General features: G+C 42.2%; 1 non-coding gene and 1 gene segment (V, D, J or C); both read right to left on the reverse strand.

Annotated features, from left to right (window-relative positions):
* Nucleotides 1–4,088: 4,088 nt before the first annotated feature.
* LOC132015506 (T cell receptor beta variable 4-1-like) lies at nucleotides 4,089–4,870 on the reverse strand. The segment is given in 2 exon segments: nucleotides 4,089–4,519; nucleotides 4,621–4,870. Coding segments are annotated over 2 exon segments (480 nt in total).
* Nucleotides 4,871–12,415: 7,545 nt separating this feature from the next.
* On the reverse strand, nucleotides 12,416–12,523 carry LOC132017037 (U6 spliceosomal RNA). Its single transcript, XR_009404121.1, has one exon. It is a non-coding gene; the product is annotated as a U6 spliceosomal RNA (small nuclear RNA).
* Between the last annotated feature and the right edge of the window lie 10,302 nt (nucleotides 12,524–22,825).

The following is a 22,825-nucleotide window of genomic DNA, read 5'->3' on the forward strand; positions in this document are numbered from 1 at the left end:
CACAGAGTGTTACCCTTGAAAAAAGTAAATATTATGTTGTGCAAATTATGCTTCAGAAAAGTAAAAATACTCCAGACATTATTTTGGGAACCCAAATGATCACATACGAGGAGCAAAGTGAGCAGCCATCCAACAACTGAAGTTTTGCTTCAATCCAGCTCAATTATCCACCAGATTAAGAAGTCCTGCCCTGACCAAGATATCTTGGTGTAAGCAAGAAGAAGGAATCATCTCTATAAGAAAATACATCATCCAGGACTTCACCAGATCTCTACAATTTCTCATATACAATATCTGGCATTCAAACACATACTATCTGTTGTATGAAGAAAGAGGTTCATGTGGTCAAAACCAAGAAGAAAAATCAGGCAGAAGAAATAAACCCAAAATTATTCAGATGGAGTTTTCAGACACTGACATGAAAATAATCATCAATATATTCAACAAAGTAGATGACAAAATGGAGAATTTTGTTGACTACTGGAAACCATAGTAAATAATTTAGTGGAGATTGTAGAGCTGAAATATACAAAATCATTTTGATTAGGATTTCAATATATGGCTTTAAAAGCAGAACCAATACAGCTGAAAAGTATACGTAAAGTGGAAGATAAGTCAGATGCAAATATCTGGGCCAAATCAAGTACAGAAACTAAAAGGATGGAAAATCTGAAAAATATATATATGAATTGAGCCATCCTTTTAGATAAGTAGGTGTTCATCAATCGAGAACATTCGAGGGAGTCTGAAATAATTATAAAGCTTTATTCATTAGTTCTCACCCTCCACTGATTGCAGAGGGTCCCACAGAGCATTAATTCCCTGACACTTCTGGGTGGTGCCTACGTAAGTTTCAAATAGGCCATTCATGGGTCTCATCTTGGCCACAGAGTATTTTAGGAAGAAAGCTAGATATATGGTTCATTTTTTTTTAGGTCTCTTAATTGATTGGAGAGAGGGACAGAGGGACAGAGGATAAGCAAGGGGAGGGACAGAAGCAGAAGGAGAACTAGACTCCCTCCTGAGCAGGGAGCCCAATGTGGGACTCCATGCGGGGCTGGACACGGGGCTCAATGTGGGGCTCAATGTGGGATTCAATCTCAGGATCCTGTGATCATGACCTGAGCCAAAGGCAGACACTTTACCTACTAATCCACCCAGGCATCCCTACGTGGTCCACATTGAAGAGGAGGTTCAGTGCATAGGAAATGGGTCAATGTCTGCTTGGAGTCCTTGCCTGAAATAGGTGTGGCAGGAATTGGGGGTGGGTCCTAGAAGACAGGCAGTGATATAAGGGAGGCGTTTGATACAGTTTACCCCTTGCTTTGCTTCTAGTCCAAATAAGGTCTTCAAGGTGGTGGCCAGCTGCAATCTGTACAAACACAGGGTTAGGTGTATAGGATTCGCTGCTATTATGATACTCAAATCCCAAACGGGTGTTAATTATCTCCCTTCATCACCATTTTAAGAGTTTCTCCAACTTTGTTTGGTGCTTCAGTGGTCTAAGTTGTTTGCCTGACGGGTTGACCTAGACATTCATCTCTGAGGGTTTGGAGCCCCTTCGGTGCCTTTGCTTTGTCAGGCCAAGATGACTATAATTCACAATTGTCATTATCACCAGGAATGGAGGCACTGAGAGATGCTTTGATTAGTTCCCTGAGTCCCAGGTCAACCTTTCCCTGTCTCCACTGTGTAGCAGTAACTCTGTCACCTCATGAAAATCACGATCAGTACCTCCATCCTGACTTCTCCATCCATCCCAGCAAGATGAGCTCAAAATGACTAGGTAGAGTCATAATCGCAGTACACTGGGATTGTTACTATGTCCTGTGGTGAAAGCATCTATCCCTCCTCCTCCCCTCTCTTCAGGAATCAGAACTTCTTATCTAGAAGACCCTAAAAATACAGGGGAAAGGAATATGAATTTACCACTGGATCACTGCAAGAGATGATGAGAGCCATACCCATCCTAACCCCACCCTATGGCTTCTGGATTCATGGATTCAATACATAGTCCCAATTTTCCCCCATTTGTTCAAATCATACCACATCCTAGTGATTAGCACCCCAGCTCGACAGGTGTTCTAGCTGAGCTAGCCCCTTAGCGAAACCTTTACTAGGTCCTTTCTTCATTCCATAAGGTCAGATGCTTCTGAGAGATACCATATGCAAACAAAAATTGGATCCCATAGTTATATACCCATGATTTAATTTCCTTAGGTATCAAATGGGATCCTTTTGTCTCCAAGTTTGTGTGGGAACTCACATCACCAAGACAGTCATTCTCCAACCCTGAGGATAGTGGAGCTGCCATGGTTGTAACTGAGTCAATGAGTATTTCATGAAGGATCTGCTCACACTTTCCCCCCCTCCTATTCATTACTTGAGCTCATCCTGACTTATTAGGAGGAAATGCATTCCTTTGTTTTAAAGTTTTCACTCTAACTTTCCTGCCCCAACTGTTGAAGAACTGTAGGAGAACGCTTATGCAAAACCCAGACAGTTAATGGGGCTGCCCCAAGTCAAGGTCATGGTGATAAGTTCATCCCTGTTTGGCTTCTAGCTGCTGCTTGGTTTTTGCTGTTGAATTCTGATCCTGCCATCCCAGCTTGATTCTGGTGATTCTCTTGTTGGTCTAGACCGCTGTTGGCCTTGAAGTGGCATTCCAATGTTACACTCAATCATTACCGTTCTCTTAATTCATTCTTACATGGGTTATTGCATTAGGCACTTATTGGAAAGATTCATGGACAATTCAGGACCTTGTGCTGACTTGCATGTCCTTCTGAAGATGTGGGGTTGGAAATCCTCTCTACTCTCAGGCAAATACCATAGCCCTTCCTTGCTAGTCATTTCTCCAACTTGTGAGTTAAAATGGCTTTTTTTTGAAGCCTCTAAAACAAGACAAAACAAAACAAAACAAAACAAAACCCATGATGCAAAAGGAGGTAAAGAGAAAACACAAGTCATTTGATGGTCACTTCCCGGGCACGACTCTCCCATTACTGGAGCCCAAAGACATGCTCTACAGTATCCATAAAGATTCTGCAAAAAATGTCCCCTGACCACTTCTGCCAAAGATATCCCACTTTGGTAATTTAATTTCAGATTTTTTGTGTATTTGGAGACAGCTGAATAGGCAAGTCCAACGGGAAAGGGATGCTGGGAGCTCGAAAAGAGGCAGAAACATGAAGATTTGTGCACAGGCTGGAGGGCTCTTTGCAAGGCTGTGTCTGTGCTGCTGGCACAGAGGTACGTGGCTGAGTCTCCCAGCTCTGTGGGCTGGATCTGCAGAGTGGAGAATGATCCATCAGTCCTTCTAGCTGAGAATCGATCCTTGAATGTTTCAGACTTCTCCAAGAGAGTACTCTTCTAGAATAAAACGAGAAACTCTAGTTTCTGCTCCAGGATCCGTCTGTACCAGTGCAGGGATAAGTGACCAGAGGTGGGGTTCACTTCAGGGGTACTCTCGTGCCCCTTTCTGTGACCTGGTGGCTGGGAGTCTGCCTGCATTCAGGTTCTGTGTGTCCTGTGGGAGGTTAAAGAAGCCAGAGATTGAATAAGGAAATGCCTTAGAAGAGCCTTGGGTGAATCCAAGATGAGAAATTCCCAGGAATCATGTGCTTCCAAGAGAATAAAAATCACCCCACACAGGAGCCAGAAATCCATAGCAGGGTCAGGGCATGAATGAGTCCTCTGCTAGCTCAGGCCTCTGGTCATCAGAAGCAGGAAGAGACTTCTGAGCTGCCATGGTTTTTAATTTGGTTGAGACATTAGTACCCATTAGGGCTGAGCCTGTTTGGAGCTGGGACTGAGATTTGGAGCTGGGGCTGAGATCCAGAGTCTCACGTGTTTGGATGGAAAAGCCAAGGAAGGTACCTGTTGGCGGGGGATGGGTCAGCTGTGCTGTGGCCAGAGTGAATAGTTGCCCATGGAAGACTCCCCAGGGCTATGTGCTGACTGGACACTGCTCAGAAGCTTGAGGCTGGGCCCTCTCTGGCCTGTGTTCAGCTCGGGCAGATTGGACCCAGGCAGAACCAGGACCCAGGCTGTGGGAGTCTGTGCTGTGGACTCAGCATCCACTGAACCTACAGGCAGCAGGAGGCTCTGGGATCTCTGGGGTCCTCTAGGAAATGTTGAGCTGAGCGTTGGTGGCCCCCACAGCTTCCTGGTTTGGAGCCCGGAGGTTTGTGCACAGGGAGAAGTTGAAGGTGCAGGGCTGTGTCCTTGCTGCTGGCACAGAGATACAGGGCGGAGTCCTCGGGCTCCAGGGCTTTTATCTGAAGGTCCAGCTGGGAGTTGTTTGAGCGATCAGGTAAGAACCGACTGGAAGCAGTCTCATTTTGAAGGAGATCCTTATAACTGTAGGCAAGCATGAGCTTTGGCGGCTTCTGAACACTCTGCTTATACCAGTACATAGCATTATGTCCCAGATGCTGCTTGCACTTTCGGGTCACGCTCCTTCCTGTCCCGCTTACCAGATGTTTTGGTGTCTGGGTAACTCCATTGCCCGTGGAGACTGGGAGCAAGAAACCAAATTTAGAAAGTCTTAGGAAGCCATTCCATGAAAAAAGCTAGAAGTCTGCAGACAGAGATATCCCACCTGTTCCCAGGACTCACCTGCCCACAGCATACAGAGGACCACCCAGCACAGGAGCCTGCAGCCCATGGCAGTGCTTGACCAGAAGGGGCTCGGTGTCTCTCTGATTAGATTCTTGTCCTCATGCCCTGACAGAGGATTTGCTGGTGAGGCCACTGCCCCTGTTAATTCTTCTAGAGCTCACATTCCCTCTTCCCCCTTACACCTGACACCAGCACCACCAGAGCTGGATTTGAGTCTTGGAGTGGCAGGACTGAATGTACAGGGGCAGCTGCGGAGGAATAGGTCCATCCCCAAGCTGCCTCAAGGAGTTTCTCAGACACTTTTTTTTTTTTTTTTCCCCATCTAGTAGCTTCCTCTCCCACCTGCATGAATAATTCTTTCTGTTTCAACTTGACAGTGCCTCCTCCGCTCAGACACGCATTCCTTCCCTTTGGGCACATTCCCCCCACGTTGCCTCTCATGGAGCCAGGACGATCCCACTTAAGCCTCATCCTGATGTAACACAGAGAGGCCACCTTGCTTGGCTTTCAGAGCCTTCCCCTGGTGCCAGCTGGGCATCACTTTAAGACACAGGAATTAATGCTCACTGGGTAGGAAGCACCCTCAGAGGGTGCTGACGAGGTGACAAGAGAAATCTGCTGCAACTGGTCCGCCCAGAGAGTATCTCCCCTTTCTGGGGAGCTGAGCCTGGACATGGAAAGGACACACACAGAGGAAGCACAGGAGAGTAACACAAGGTCCTACGGGCCGTGAGCCGTAGGGACAGCTGACATTGCCAAAGCGGCTGGAGAAACACAACATGGACTGGATTTTAGTGTCCAGGTTGTCCACATACCATCTCCCAAGCTGACCCAAGAGCAAACCCTGACGCCTGAGCATTCTCTTCCTCCCCCCATTTCCCTCTCTTCTTTTCCCAGGCCTGCCTCAGGGATCTCAGTGAAGTCACAGCTCCTCCTAGAGGTTAGAGGAGCACATTAACCTCCTCTGTGTCCTCTGCCTTCCATCCTCTGGAGGGCTTGGAGGGGAGCTTGGAGAAGGAGGGCTATGCTAGTTTATTCAACAAGCATTTGTGAGTAAGGCGAGGTTCTTATCCTTGAAATGCTCCTAGACTCATAGGACCGATAGGATATGTTTTTAGATAACATCTAGTTTGGAGAGTTTTAGTGTATGTTTTAGGGAGGTTAAAATATAATTGGTTTTTATTTGGCTAAATCATTTAATCTACTCACCTTCTCACTTCCTCATCCCCAAAACCTGGACCAAGGGATATTCTGAAATACCGATCTCCAGCCCTCTGTTCAACTCTAAAACAGCATGAGCCTTTTTGGGGTAATTTTCTACCCAGATGTTTACTGGATTGCTGGGCTAGGACATTCCTGTCTCCCTGCCCCTCCCGGCCTTAACAATACGTACGTAACACTTTGTAGGTACTTAATGCATACTTGTCGAATGAAGGAATATATGAACCCAATAGAAAATAGTAAGAGACCGCACATGAGTCTAACCATTAAAAAGCCGTTTCCAAATGTGGTATGGTCGGCACCTGGCATATTTGTACTGGTGGCTTATGGAAATTGAGGGCCTGGTATCAGGATTTGAGACAGAAATGAGAATGATAAAGAATTAATTTGCTTGGCATGAAGGAGCTTTTGGTACTAATTTGTATTTTAAAGGATAGGTAAGTCAAACAGAGAAAGTCTATTATCATATGGTTTCACTTATTTGTGGAACATAAGAAAGAGCATGGAGGACATTAGAAGAAGGAAGGGAAAAATGAAAGGGGAGAATCAGCGGGGGAGATGAACCATGAGAGACTATGGACCCCAGCATGGGGCTGGGGGCATGGGTGAGCCCTGTGATGGGTATTGAGGAGGGCACAGATTGCATGGAGCACTGCGGGTTATACGCAAACAATGAGTCATGGAACACTACATCAAAAACTAATGATGTACCACATGGTGACTAACATGACACAATAAAAAAAAAAGAAGAAGAAATAACTAATAAACACTTGGAAAAGTACTAAAAAAACCACAAAAGATAGGTATAATAATTTTCCAGGGTGTATCAAGCATCATTCAAAGGAGATTCAGAAGTCGAAAAATCGTTTCGGTTCTTAAACCATCCTTGTTTTCGGGGCCCCCATTAGGATGAGTATTTGAGTATTTCCTTACAATATAGCACAAGAATATATTCTAGGCTGGTCTTGTGCTTTCCCTGCTCATTGTGACATCAGCTATTTCTCCAAAGAGCCCTAGTTCCTTTTAGTGGTTAATGGTCTCTAGAAAATGAGAGATGGGCACTAGATCTGGGTTTTGGGGATGCTACCACTCATAGGTCATTAATGGATGGAGCCTAGGAAATACACACATGTGTATGTTACCACATAAATGCATATATCTTAGCATGTATCTTTAATTCTATATCTATCTACACATACTGAGAAAACCACAAGTTTATACCACTAATTTCAGTTCCAATTCCAATATGATAAGGTTCATTCTAGGGTTCTAGCATTCTCCCTTTCCATGTTTGCAATTCCCTTACCCAATACTAAGAAACCTGGGTCCTGTTGTCCTTAATAGATGTACATATTTGATCCATCTCTTCACATGTGCCCACCTGTCCACTGCAATGGCAACTTTCTCTCCTTTGCACACACCCGCCTCGCCCTGCTTGGGATCTGACACCCTGTGCCCGGGATTCCTCTCCATGTCGGAATCCTACTCAGCTCAGTCCAGTTTCTGATGTGCGACATGGCTCATACCCTGCCCATATGGATAATATTCTCAGCCTGCTGGAGCTTCAGTGGCCTAGACCAGCCTGCTCGCCTCAAACACTGACCTCCTGCTATGTTCTGGTCACCGAACAGCCATTGACTATGACCCTAAAGAAGAGCCCTGATTGCAATGGGTTCTGTGTGGACAGGGGAAATAAAATAATAAAAAATAAAAACCATAGGGTATATATCTCTGGGTTTTTGTGTGTGAATATTCTAGATGGTAAGACAGCCAATATTGAGATGATACAACTAAAAATATTAATGATCATAAAATAATAGGGTACAAGCTGTACTCATCAGCACTGAAGGATGTGTAGAAAAATGTTTATCATTGGGTGATTTCCATGGATGGAGAAGACATTTTGAAGGAGGGGAGTTTAAGCCAAATCTTTAAGCAACCTAGTCCTGTACCAGTTTCTTTTTTCCTAAGAACTAGTTACATTACATCATCTAAGAAGAGGTTAGCATCTAGCTTCAACTCCTTTATTGGGATGTTATTTTTCAAGTAACATGAGGCAACTTTTGGGGTTGCCTTTTGAGATTTGCTCTTGTTACATAAAGGGACAGTGGAGACTCTGTTGGCCTGGAAGCTTGGCTTTTCTTGCTTCTCCTGTTCACTATTCTAGAACCCATAATTTTCTGCTGCCTCTGACCTCTGACCACTTACCTCTTAATTATGACTCTCTTGATCCTGTATCACCAAGGGACAAGACTAAGAACAAATGGTTGAAAGCTTTAAACAGTTTTCTGGCTCAACACAAGAACAAACTTTCCAACTGGATGGTTGAGAAGGTACTGTGATCTCCTTTCTGCAATAAAGGCCAGAAGACCATTTGTGAGATGTTGTAGATGGGGCCCAAATGTCTGATGGGGCAAAGAGGAACTTGAGCATTTACTGTATGCCAGAGACAGAGCTATAGATGTAAAGAATTTAAATATAAAATATTTGTTTTGGGAACTCACAATCTAGTTGAAGGAACAGACAAGAAAATAAAAACTTGCAAAAGAATTCAGAAGTCTTAATAGCAATATATACAGAGCTTTAAAAAGGTTTCAGGAAGGTAACAGAGAGCTACCTAGCAAATCAAAGGCTGCATACGGTGGAGTTAGGGATGGGCACAGATAAATGTCAGAGGTTAATTCTAAGGAGAGATGATGCCCAAGGTAAATTTTAATGAATTAATCAGAGTTCACTAGCAAAGAAGTGGAGGAGGTAGCCCCTTTCAGCAATTACTTACTGAATAATTATTATTTATTTTTTTAAAATTTTTTTATTAACATATAAGGTATTATTAGCCCCAGGGGTACAGGTCTGTGAATCACCAGGTTTACACACTTCGCAGCACTCACCATAGCACATACCTTCCCCAATGTCCATAACCCCACCACCCTCTCCGTAACCACTTCCCCCCAGCAACCCTCAGTTTGTTTTGTGAGATTAAGAGTCTCTTATGGTTTTTCTCCCTCCTGATCCCATCTTGTTTCATTTATTCTTTTCCTGCCCCCCAAACCTCCCACGTTGCATCTCAACTTCCTCGTATCAGGGAGATCATATGATAGTTTTCTTTCTCTGATTGACTTATTTCGCTAAGCATAATACCCTCTAGTTCTATCCTGGTTGTTGCAAATGGCAAGATTTCATTTCTTTTAATGGCTGCATTGTATTTCATTGTATATAATTACCACATCTTCTTTATCCATTCATCTGTTGATGAACATTTAGGTTCTTTCCATAGTTTGGCTATTGCAGACATTGCTGCTATAAGCATTCGGGTGCATGTGCCCCTTCGGATCACTACATTTGTAATCTTTAGGGTAAATACCCAGTAGTGCAATTGCTGGGTCATAGGATAGCTCTACTTTCAACTTTATGAGGAACCTCCAGGCTGTTTTCCAGAGTGGTTGCACCAGCTTGCATTCCCACCAATAGCATAGGAGGGATCCCCTTTCTCCGCATCCTCATCAGCATCTGTCATTTCCTGACTTGCTAATTTTAGCCATTCTGGCTGGTGTGAGGTGGTATCTCATTGTGGTTTTGATTTGTATACTGAACAATTATTATGTGTCAGATACATGTTGGCTTTGAGGCAGAAGAGTAAGCAAATCAGACATTAGCTGTGCCCTCAGGAATTTTAAATTACCTGGAACAATCAACACTACACAGATACTCACACAATTAATATATAATTGGAAGTAAGTGTAATAAAAGATACATAAATGCCAACAAGAAAACTCAAGAAGGCCTGACTGGAGCTGGAGAGTGAAAGCAAGTTTCAGTATTCTCCCTGATCAGAGATCAGGAGAATGATTGGGATGTTAGCAGGTGAGAGTATGGGGAAGGCACAGAGGCATGATCAGCATGGGGTGTCCAGGCACACAGGCGTCAATGCCATGCCTAGGAATCTAGTGTATCCTGACATCAACATAGAGCTGTTGAAAGGGTCTTTTTTTTTTTTTTTTTTTTTTGCAGACCCCCTGCGGAGCAGAGAGCCTGATGTGGGGCTTGATCCCAGGGATCATGACCTGAGCTGAAGGCAGAGGTTTTAACCCACTGAGCCACCCAGGTGCCCCTGTTGAAAGGGTCTTAAGCAGGAAAATGACAGGGCCCATTCACATTTTAGCAAGACCACTCTGGGAAGTGGTATGGAGGATAAGTTGCAGGAAAGTAAATCCAGAAACAAGAAAGTACTATAGTGCTTATAGACTGTGGTCCTGACAAAGGCACAAGTGGTTCACTTGAAAGGTAAGTCAAGGATCTTCAAAGACACGCCAAGGATTTTTCAGATGGGCACAGATTTTAAGACTGGACATTTGAATATAGGTGGTGAGTAAAGTGGATGGAGAAGTTAAGAGTGACTTCCATGTTTCAAGTTTGATTAACCAGGTAGATGAAGCTCCATTGCACCGATTTGGGAAAAATAGGAAGAAGAAACTATGATGTGCACCCCAGTGTTTATAGCAGCAGTGTTCACAGTAGCCAAAATAAGAGCCCAGATGTCCATTGACATATGAATGCATAAAGAAGGTGTGGTGTATAGATACATACATACCATGTCTCTCTCTCTATATATATGTATATACAATACTTATACATATACATATATGCATACATTATATATATATGTATACACACACACACATATACACACAATGGAATATTACTTCCATCAAAAGGAATGAAATCTTACCATTTGCAATGACATGGATGGAAATAGAAAGTATTATTCTAAGAGAAATAAGTCAGTCAGACAAAGACAAATACCATATGATCTCACTCAAATGTGGAATTTAAGAAACAAAACAGATGAACATAGGGGAAGGGAACAAAAAATCAAATAAGACAACATCAGGGAGACAAACCATAAGAGACTCTTAACTCTAGAAACAAACTGAGGGTTGCTGAAGGGGACGTGGGTAGGGGAATGAGGTAGCTGGGTGATGGACATTAAGGAGGGCACTCGACATAATGAGAACTATTATATGCCACTGATGAATCATTAAACTGTATCTCTGAAACTTATAATTCACTCTGTGTTAATTAATTGATCTTAAATTTAAAAAAAATAAAGCAAGGATTAAAAAAATAAAAAGGTATGATGGACTCAGCTCTAGATAAGCTGGCCTGAGCTGCTTGAGGACACTTGAGCAGATATGTTCAGGTAGCAGTTGGAACTCAGAGAAGCCTAGGAAGGAAGCTGGTATTAGAAAGATAGATTGTGAATCATAAGAAATTAGTTTATAAAATATCAAAGAGGTGGAATGTATATATAGAGAAGAAAAACATATAAATTGCTTCTCTTAGATGTATTTTATTCTTCAACTGGTGCAGAGTTCCATTATATAGTACTTTTTGTGTCATTACTGGGGAAAACCCTTTTCAAATCAAGAAGACCATGAGTGATTCTTAGCTATATGGAATCTCCTTTGGAAATTCCATACTCCCCTTTTTGCTCATGTTTATGATTAACCCTAGGAACACTGTTTTCCAGCTTGAGAAATGGAGGTCCTTCCAGATTGATACCTGTGTATCTCCTATCACTCTCTACCCATTGCCCAGAGACCTTGGACTAGAAATAAGATTGGTTGGTTTGGGGTGAAGAGGGATGATCCCCTCATTCTTCCCATCAAAACAAGTGCATTTGGAGAACCACCATGAAGACCAACATCTTTTCCATGTTCCTAGAGGTTGCTGGTTAGCTGTGCTTTTTTTTTTTTTTTTTTTTTTTTTTTTTTTTTCTCTTCAGTATTGAAGGAAGACAGTGTTAGAGACTAAATTTCCACGTTCTGGGTCTTCTGGGTAGGTCAGAAGCCCTGCAGCAAGTATGTAGGTTTCTGCCTTACCTGGAACAAGGTGAGGAATGGTAAAGAATGACAGAGTCTGGAAGGGACACACGCAGTCAAGCACAGACTCAAATTCTTGCTCTGTTTGTCACATGAGACCTTGCTATGTAACCAGGTAGCTGCCTAATTTATTGACCAAACTGGGACCTTTTTTTAAAAAACTGGGACATTTTTAAACATGGAAAGTGGCACAGTTAGTAACTGCATCAGGGCAGTGTACATAAACCAGAACCTAAAGACTCGGGATCTGGAGGCAGAGTGTGTTTAACAGAAGTGCTCCCATTATTGTCTTTCATCCAACCCCACTCAGCTTTGTCTCCTCTGGATTCTTGGCTTCAGACCTGGATAGGAGCCCCAAGACATGTCAGTTTTAGACTCTCTTGTTGTAGTAGGAAAATTAGCGTTGAAGAGACTACATGCATTTGAGGCCTTCTTGGGGCTTGGCAAGGTCTGTCGAAGGGCTAGCCAAATATTCTACCCAAGTCATACCCTTCCCTGTGCTGTTAGCTTCTTGAGGGAACCAAAGTGCTCCTCTCTGTTCACCTAGCACAAATCATCTAGGAATATTGCTTTATATAAAAAATCTTATTTTTGATAAAACCACTGCCAGACCTCAGATCTAGAAACTTCTCTCTCTCCCCTTCTTCTTCTTCTTCCTTTTGACTATCTTTTTTTTTTTTTTTAATGCTATGTTGATTATCTTGATTGCGGTGATGGTTTCTCATCCTTGTACAGGGGCCATGCTAATAACCTCTGTATCGTTCTAATTTTAATACATGTGCTGCTGAAGCGAGCACTCTCTCTTCCTTTCTTTCATGCAAATGGTTCTTAAAATTATTCCACTCCACTAATCCTTCTTGATATAATAGGAATATATGGGAGTTGAGAGAAAATTTTCTTGGTCTTTCTCTTGACAGTTTTGTGATCCTTGTGTGTGTGTGTGTGTTTTCTTTATTCCAATAACTTAAGAGATAATGAAAAGAGCAAATAATGTGAAATAGATTGAAAGAGGTTGAGAAAACAGCAGAGCTACTGCAAGCCTAGACCAGCCTAGCACAAAGTCAGGGAGGTGGGGGCACTGGTGGGGGAAGGAGGATGGAGGTAAATGACCCCACACAGCAGCAGGGAGATGGCTCAGAACGTGGTGGGCATTAGTGAGGGCTGGACTAACCCTTTGGCATGGGCAGTATACTAACAAAAGAGAAAGACAATCTTAAATCATTGTAAACCAACTGATGGGGGAAAGAGATCAGGACACAAGTGGGAATATGAGTCTTCTGAAGGGCTCAAGACTGGAATGTACAGTATGTTTGGCAAGGAGGTGGGAATGGATGGGAAAGGCCACAAGGGTCTGCACCATGCAATGAAGAGACTGAAGGAAGACCCATAATGTGGCTGGTATACACACCTGTCTGCTTCTGTGATACAACTTACTTTTTCTTTTATAAGGTGTGCTGCTCCGCTGACTCTGTTGGGATCTGGCTGCAAAGGGAAAGAGAGGAGCACGAAGTGAATTCTGACAGCGACATAATTTAGTTTGTTTAACACTTCATCAAAACTCTTCTATGTGAATCAAAGGTTGTGTTAACTTCTCTTTGAAAGACCCCCACCCCCCGTCGTTAACTAATTAACTGCTCTTTTGTTGTGTAAAAGTACCCCTCCTCCTCTTGCAATGAAAAGACCCTTCCCCCAGGGTTGAATTCAATGTAACTGCTCTTTTGCCTTTCTGTAACAGCTTGGCTTTTAGGGCATGACACTCGACTCCTGTTTGAACAAGATACCCTCTCCTAATAGCCGGGGCATGGTCCCGTAGGTCACGTAGGCAAGGGGGCTGCATGGTCACATAGGTCACGTAGACAGGATGCCTTTCTGCCCAGTAATAAGGTCAAACTTCCCCTCTTTGTTTCCCCTTCCCGCTTTTCTCTTCGCGCGAGGGGGGTCTTCCAGGGCCAATCCACGAACACCAAGTATGCCTTTTTCAAAAGTTCAAACTGTCCACCAATCAGTTGCACCCCACCCAAAACTTGCTTGTACCTTCCTATAAAAGACCCCGCTTCACTCCGGTCGGTGTGCTCGGTTAGCTGGAGCTGCCGACCACCCGCCGGTACCTGCGTGACAATAAACGTCTTGCTGTTTGCATCCAGTGGCAGTGTTGGATTCTTGGGTAAGGGGATCCGCGGGTCTTTCACTCTTATTTCCTCATGGTTTTATGTGGGTGTTCATTTTATACATGAGGATATTAATGTGCAAAGACCCCCCAAAGAGAAGCTAGCAACAGAATGAAAGCCTGAACTCTGGTGGCCAGATAAAAACGTTCTTTCCCAGAATTTTATTGTGTCTCATACTTCGGTACAAGTTTCTGCCTCCATGATTCTCTTCTTTGTTCTGCCTTGTTCTGTGTCACTCTGATAGCCCAGCCCTAAATCCCCAGTCTCCCACTTCTTACTTTCTCCTTAAAGCTTTTCTTGAAGTAAAGGCCGCAGGAGCTAGGTCTCTTAAGATTACTAGTTTTATTTCAAGCCACCTGATCATTGAAACTGAACCACCATTCAATTTTAAGTCAAGATATAGGACATTTAAATGGTTCCTTTCTTGGGGCACCTGGGTGGCTCCGTGGGTTAAGCCTCTGTCTTTGGCTTAGGTCATGATCTCAGGTCCTGGGACTGAGCCCCCGCACTGGGCTTTCTGCTCAGCGAGGAGCCTGCTTCCCTCTCTCTGTCTGCCTCTCTGCCTACTTGTGATCACTCTCTCTGTGTCAAATAAATAAATAAAATCTTTAAAAAAAATAAATGGTTCTCTCCTTATATTCTAGAGCAGGGTCAACAAACAGGTCAACAACCCAGGGACAAATTGGACTGCAGCATGTTTTAGCAAATAGGTTTCCTGGAACTTAGCTGTCCCCACCCGTGCACACCCTGCTTTCATGCAGCAAATTGAGGGCAGTCGTGGCAGAGAATGCATTGCCTGTAGTCCCTAAACCATTTACTGTTGGGCTCTTTACAAAAAACAAACAAACAAACAAATAAACAAAAAAAACAACCCAAAACTTGCTAAGCCCTGCCTGCAGTTTTCTGGAGAGAATCCCTTGGAGCTAGAATAGAAATCTCCTCAAGCCAATTGCATTTTTGAGCAGTGTTCTCAAGGAAACCTGTCTGGGTCCAGGGTTCACTTTACCAAGAAATTCCATTCTCTTTGCCACCACTGATTTTCTGCCTAATGGCAATGATTAGAAATTCAGCTTCGCATAGACTGCCCGGTTAACATCAAGTTTATGACACAAGCACATGCTTTGTAACTTGTTCCTTTTTATAGTCTTGTTGCCCTGATTGCTTATTTCAGTTTTTCAGTAACTTAGTCTATCTCTTTCTGGGGATCAGAATCCTTCTTTAAAAATTTCCCTTCCTGTTGGAGTGGTAAAGAGCCAGTAATGGCCTCAGGCACTCACATTGTATTAGCCAGGAAAGTGGCTGGAAGAGGTAAGGAAAAAGAAAAACAGACTCCATTAAAGAAAAGATCCATTATTTCTTCTTCAATTTCTTTCATGAGTGTTCTGTAGTTCCTTGAGTACAGATCCTTTACCTCTTTGGTTAGATTTATTCGCAGGTATCTTATGGGTCTTGGTGCTATAGTAAATGGAATGGATTCTCTAATTTCCTTTTCTGTATTTTCAAAGTTAGTGTATAAGAAAGCCACTGATTATTGACTTTGTATCCTGCCACGTTACTGAATTGCTGCATGAGTTCTAGTAGTTTGGGGGTGGAGTCTTTGGGGTTTTCCATATAAAGAATCATGTCATCTGCGAAGAGAGAGAGTTTGACTTCTTCATTGCCAATTTGGATACCTTTTATTTCTCTTTGTTGTTTGATTGCTGTTGCTAGGACTTCTAATACTATGTTGAACAAGAGTGGTGAGAGTGGGCATCCTTGTGTTCCTGATCTCAGTGGAAAGGTTGCAAGCTTTTTCCCATTGAGGATGATATTTGCTGTGGGTCTTTCATAGATAGAATTTATCAAGTTCAGGAATGTTCCCTCTATCCCTATACTCTGAAGCGTTTTAATCAGGAATGGATGCTGGATTTTGTCAAATGCTTTTTCTGCATCAATTGAGAGGACCATGTGGTTCTTCTCTCTTCTCTTATTGATTTGTTTTATCACATTGATTGATTTGCGAATGTTGAACCATCCTTGTAACTCAGGGATGAATCCCACCTGGTCATGGTGGATAATCTTTTTAATGTGCTGTTGGATCCTGTTTGCTAGGATCTTGTTGAGAATCTTAGCATCCATATTCATCAGGGATATTCATCTGAAATTCTCCTTTTTTAGTGGGGTCTTTGCCTGGTTTGGGGTTCAGAGTAATGCTGGCTTCATAAAAAGAGTATGGAAGTTTTCCTTCTGCTTCAATTTTTTGAAACAGCTTCAGGAGAATAGGTGTTATTTCTTCTTTGAAAGTTTGGTAGAATTCCTCAGGGAATTCATCAGGTCCTGGGCTCTTGTTTTTTGGGAGGTTTTTGATCACTGCTTCAATCTCGTTACTAGATTGTCAGTCTATTCAGGTTGTCAATTTCTTCTTGGTTCAATTTTGGGAGTTTATAGTTTTCCATGAATGCATCCATTTCATCTAGGTTGCTTAGCTTATTGGCATATAACTGTTGATAATAACTTCTGATGAGTGTTTCTACTTCCTTGGTGTTAGTTGTGATCACTCCTTTTAATTCATAATTTTATTAATTTGAGCTTTCTTTCTTTTCTTTTGGATTAGTGTGGCCAATGGTGTATCGATCTTATTGATTCATTTAAAGAACCAGTTTCTAGTTTCATTGATACGTTCTACTGTATCTCTAGTTTCTACCTCATTGATCTCTGCTCTAATCTTGATTACTTCCCTTCTTATGTGTGGAGTTGGTTTGATTTGTTGTTGATTCTCCAGGTCTTTAAGGTGTAGAGACAGCTGGTGTATTCTGGATTTTTCAATTTTTTTTTTTTTAAGATTTTATTTATTTATTTGACAGACAGAGATCACAAGTAGGCAGAGAGGCAGGCAGAGAGGGAGAGGAGGAAGCAGGCTCCCCGCTGAGCAGAGAGCCCGATGTGGGACTCGATCCCAGGACCCTGAGATCATGACCTGAGCTGAAGGCAGAGGCTTAAACCACTGAGCCACCCAGGCGCCCTGGATTTTTCAATTTTTTTGAGGGAGGTTTGGATGGCTATGTATTTCCCCCTTAGGACCGCCTTTGCTGTATCCCATAGGTTTTGAACCGAAGTGTCTTCATTCTCATTGGTATCCATGAATTGTTTAAATTCTTATTTGATCTCCTGGTTGATCCAAGCATTCTTAAGCAAGGTGGTCTTTAGCTTCCAGGTGCTTGAGTTCCTTCCAAACTTTTCCTTGTGATTGAGCTCCAGTTTTAAAGCATTGTGATCTGAGAATATGCAGTGAATAATCTCAGTCTTTTGGTATCAGTTGAGTCCTGATTTGTGACCCAGTGTGTGGTCTATTCTGGAGAAGGTTCCATGTATACTTGAAAAGAATGAGTATTCTGTTGTTTTAGGGTGGAATGTTCTGTATATATCTATGATGTCCCTTCCATGCTCTCGGATTAGAAGAATAAACATTCTTAAAATGTCTATACTGCCGAGAGCAATCTGTACTTTTAATGCCATTCCGATCAAAATTCCACTGGTATTTTTCAAAGAGCTGGAGCAAATAATCCTAAAATTTGTATGGAATCAGAAGAGATCCCGAATCACTAAGGAAATGTTGAAAAAAAAAAAAAACTGGCGGCATCATGTTACCTGATTTCAAGCTTTATTACAAAGCTGTGATCACCAAGACAGCATGGTACTGGCATAAAAACAGAAACATCCGACCAGTGGAACAGATTAGAGAGTCCAGATATGGACCCTCAACTCTATGGTCAAATAATCTTCAGCAAAGCAGGAAAAAATATACAGTGGTAAAAAGACAGTCTCTTCAATAAATCGTGCTGGGGGGACGCCTGGGTGGCTCAGTTGGTTAAGTGGCTGCCTTCGGCTCAAGTCATGATCCCAGCGTTCTGGGATCGAGTCCTGCATCAGGCTCCTTGCTCGGCAGGGAGCCTGCTTCTCCCTCTGCCTCTGCCTGCCATTCTGTCTGCCTGTGCTTGCTCTCTCGCCCTCTCTCTCTGATAAATAAATAAAATCTAAAGAAAAAAATCGTGCTGGAAAAATTGGACAGCTATATGTAGAAGAATGAAACTCGACCATTCTCTTACACTGTACACAAAGATAAACTCAAAATGGATAAAAGACCTCAATGTGTGACAGGAATCCATTGGAATCCTAGATGACAACATAGGCAGTAACCTCTTTGATATCAGCCACAGCAACTTCTTTCAAGATATGTCTCCAAAGGCAAAGGAAACAAAAGCGAAAATGAACTTTTGGGACTTCATCAAGATCAAAAGCTTCTGCACAGCAAAGGAAATAGTCAACAAAACAAAGAGGCAACTCATGGAATGGGAGAAGATATTTGCAAATGACAGTACAGACAAAAGGTTGATATCCAGTATCTATAAAGAACTCCTCAAAATCAACACATACAAAACTGATAATCATATCAAAAAATGGGCAGAAGATATGAACAGACACTTCTCCAATGAAGACATACAAATGGCTATCAGACACATGAAAAAATGTTCATCATCACTAGCCATTAGGGAGATTCAAATTAAAACCACCTTGAGATATCACCTTACATCAGTTAGAATGGCCAAAATTAGCAAGACAGGGAACAACCTGTGTTGGAAAGGATATGGGGAAAGGGGAACCCTTTCCCACTGTTGGTGGGAATGTAAGTTGGTGCAGCCACTTTGGAGAACAGTGTGGATATTCCTCAAGAAATTAAAAATAGAGCTTCCCTATGACCCTGCAATTGCACTACTGGGTATTTACCCCCAAAATACAGACGTAGTGAAAAGAAGGGCCATCTGTACCCCAATGTTTACAGCAGCAATGGCCACGGTCGCCAAACTGTGGAAAGAACCAAGATGCCCTTCAACGGATGAATGGATAAGGAAGATGTGGTCCATATACACTATGGAGTATTATGCCTCCATCAGAAAGGATGAATACCCAACTTTTGTAGCAACATAGATGGGACAGAAAAGATTATGCTGAGTGAAATAGGTCAAGCAGAGAGAATCAATTATCATATGGTTTCACTTATTTGTGGAGCATAACAAATAGCATGGAGGACATTGGGAGATAGAGAGAAGGGAGTTGAGGGAAATTGGAAGGGGAGGAGAACCATGAAAGACTATGGACACTGAAAAACAACCTGAGGGTTTTGAAGGGGAAGGGGGTGGGAGGTTGGGGGCACCAGGTGGTGGGTATTGGAGAGGACACGTATTGCATGGAGCACTGGGTGTGGTATAAAAACAATGAATACTGTTACACTGAAAAGAAAGTTAAAAAAAATCAATGAAAAAAATTTTAAAAAAATAAAATGTATTACTATGTCAAAAAAAAAGAAAAAAGAAAAGATCCATTAAGGAAAAGATCTTAAAATTGCTTTCAGAGGCCAGACACCCTTGCTTTTGCCAATATAAATGTGAATATATTAGCAGAAGCGCAGCCAGCCCCCCATTCAGGCACAAGTTTAAATAGTCCTTCAAGGCCACTAAGCCATGTCCATGGGAAAAAAAGGTGACAAATACAGATTCATTAAATACAAACACATGCCTCTGGGACACCATGTGTTTGAAGTTAGGAAAAAAGTATAGGTACCAACATGTCCTGCTGAGCCAAAGGAATGTGGGCATTCCCACACACAGCACGTGGCTCTTTTCATGGATGTGACTGAAGAAGGAGACCCCCCACACACACATACACACACTGTGGCATGTCTATTGTTGACTGTAAATAAGAATTCATCGATGTTATTGAGGATAGATGTTTTGCACACATAAAGTGTATGTATGTCTCTTGAATCTGGGAAATTTCAACCCAGTTCTCCAGGCCCCAATTTCACAGAATGATTCACAGTATTTCAGAAGCAAAATATGTCCTGTAGGTCTGAGCTCCCACACAATGGTGCAAGGGTTATCTTCGGGTTTGTTCACCCATTTAAATGACGACATGATGCTTATGTACAGAGATACCTCATACAGACTCGTATTCTCCTGGCCTCCAGCACTGAGTGTTCTCCTAGTCTTTTCCACTTGCTGTGCTTTTCTTTTTTTCTTTAATCTCCAGATCTGCTCAGCTCCATAGGCCTTCTATCCCCAGCAGCTGGCACAGCCACCACCATCAATGATCCTTGAGGATTTCCATTCTCATTTTGTCCAGCCAGCCCTCTACCTAATATGTAATAATGCACTAGGCAATGTGCATCTCCAAACATCTTCATCATGTACTTTCTTTGGAAACACATACTAAAATGACCAATCTTCAACCTGGTATCAAGCAGCACACAAACAACCACTATTATTTAAAGAGCTGTATTATTAAATAGCATAGGTTACTTTTAACATACATACATTAGATAAAAATTCACCAACCCATGACATATCAACATCTTTTCTTGAGATGAGGTTCAGGAAAAAAGTTTATTTAAAACTCAAAACGTCATTTACATTACAGGGATTGTGTTCAGTGGTTTCCATGCAACATGTGGGAGTTATTTGGGAATAACTTAAAGCCCAGAAACAATCACGTGCTGTTTTCCCCCACATCCCTGCTCCTGCTTTGGATGACTGAAGAATCATCACACTGCCCCCAGAAGGGTCCATGTTTATTTGGGAATTTGTAATTGATCCTAAATAATTCCCCTTCTTTAGCAACCCTCACAGTTCCCTTTCCAGGAAGAAGGGTCCTAGTGATAAAGCCCAATGCACCAGAGAGAACTCCCTGAAATGTAGCAGCTCACGAGCCAATTATTGTGGAAACTGCTCTAAGACATTGTGTTTTCCATATGGACTAAGATCTCTGATGAGGTTCAGGGGAAGTTCTTGGGTTGATACAGGATTATACATCTTCTAACACCTCAACATGGAGGTGTCAAAATGGAAGATAATTGGACAAGATGAGAAAGCTCTCTCTTCTTCATTGTGAGCCTGGACCTTTCCATAGTTTCCCTGGTTTTTAGGGATCAGTGGCAACCGTCTGCCTTATGTGTTGTTCATGCAGTAGTTAACGAGTGCCTACTTTGTCCTAATGTTCAAGGCACTTTCTCATGGCTATGGCCTTAGAAGCTACTTTGCCTGTCTATTTTCCTTAGATCAGTTGTTCCCAGCTGGGGATGATTTTGATCCCAAGGGAACATTTAACAATGTCTGGAGACATTTTGGTTATCATAATTGGGAGGAGGGGCTGATGGTACTTATAACTAAGGCAAGAGATGCTTACAAATATCCTATAGAGTGCAGAGCAGTTCCCCACAACACAGAATTACCTGGTCCCAAATGCAATCCTGCCTTCTAGTTAGTCATCTTTTTATCAGCAACATTTCAAAGGTAAAGGAAATAAACTACTCGTGAAGGAGGATTTGCTAAAGTAGATGTAACATCCTGGTAGGTCATTATGATGTGTAGGAGGAGAATCTGGTTATATGCAGCTAGAGTTTAGTTCTTCCTGAGATTCACTTATTCTGGAAGTTTCTGCCATGCCTCATTAATTATGACAACTCCTGGGGCACCTGGGTGGCTCGGTGGGTTAAAGCCTCTGCCTTCAGCTCGGATCCCAGGGTCCTGGGATCAAGCCCCATGTCGGGCTCTCTGCTCTGCGGGGAGCCTGCTTTCTCCCCTCTCTCTGCCTGCCTCTCTGCCTGCCTCTCTGCCTACTTGTGAGTTCTCTCTTTCTGTCAAGTAAATAGGATCTTTTAAAAATAATAATAATAATAATAATAATAATAATAATAATTATGAGAACTCCTGCTCCAGGAACACATTTCTTAGATATTTCCAAGAATTTCATCTGGTCCCTAGAGTCATTTTAATTTGGTAGAGTTAGATTTATTATGTTTATTACATTTATGGCATTACAGTGGAGGCCACGGCCTCAGAAATGAAGCTGCTTGAGTTTGAACCCTGTGTTGATCACTAAAGTATATAAAACTTTGAGCAAAACATGTAATTTCTCTAAGCTTCAACCTCCCCATCTATAAAATGGTAAAAAATAGAACACTTATAAAGCAGTTGGTAAGGATCGAATGAATTGATGGATATAAATCCCATTCACAGTGCCTGACACATAAGAAGCACTCCATAAATATGGATTCTCTTATTGTTGGCCAAGATTTCTGCATTATCACACTATCCAGAATGTGGCAAACTTAATGAAGTGCTATACAGCAGTTAAGCACAGAGACTCCGAAGCCAGATTTCCTGGGTTGGAATCCTGACCCCACTGTATACTTGCTATGTGGTTTCGGTCAAGTTCCTGCAATTTCGTGTGCCTCTGTTTTCCCATATGTAAAATGGGGTAGTAATAGGTAGTTCCTAGAGTTGTAATGAGAATTACTAAATTAATATATGCAATGTTTTTATATATGTAAAATATATAGTAAGTTCCAGTAAATCTGATTCTTTCACTCTTCCATCTAGACCGATCATAGCTTCAATTCAGAACATTTTTCTTTTCTCAAGGAAACAAGGTGTCCCTATTAATAATGAAAAGTTAACATGGATATCCAAGACCAGAGATATCACAGAAAAATTATATAATTGTGAAAGAGTCAATGTTAATTAAACATCAAGGGAGTAGTGTTCAAGATGGTCCTCAAGATAAAAGTTCATAGTTGAGACAACCAAATACCTAAGACCTTTGCCTGGAACTGAGGACACCCAGGAATGAGCCTCATTCCATGGCCTTGCTCCAACTTACTTCTGTATTATGGGGAACACAACATACCAGATGGGTTTATTACTTCCATTCCCATAACCTTCTGGAAAAGTAGACAAAAGATAATGTTTAAATCTGATACTGAATTATCTTTGATTTGGCACAAAATTGAATTATAAATTCAGATTAACAAGTTTCCAATAAAATCAGTTTTCTGGCACCCATGGCCATGGGTGTTGATGTCAGACCTGGAGGTATAAATAGCTGTAGATGAGAGAT

This window comes from Mustela nigripes, chromosome 4 (genome assembly GCF_022355385.1).
Source record: "Mustela nigripes isolate SB6536 chromosome 4, MUSNIG.SB6536, whole genome shotgun sequence".
Taxonomy (NCBI): domain Eukaryota; kingdom Metazoa; phylum Chordata; class Mammalia; order Carnivora; family Mustelidae; genus Mustela; species Mustela nigripes.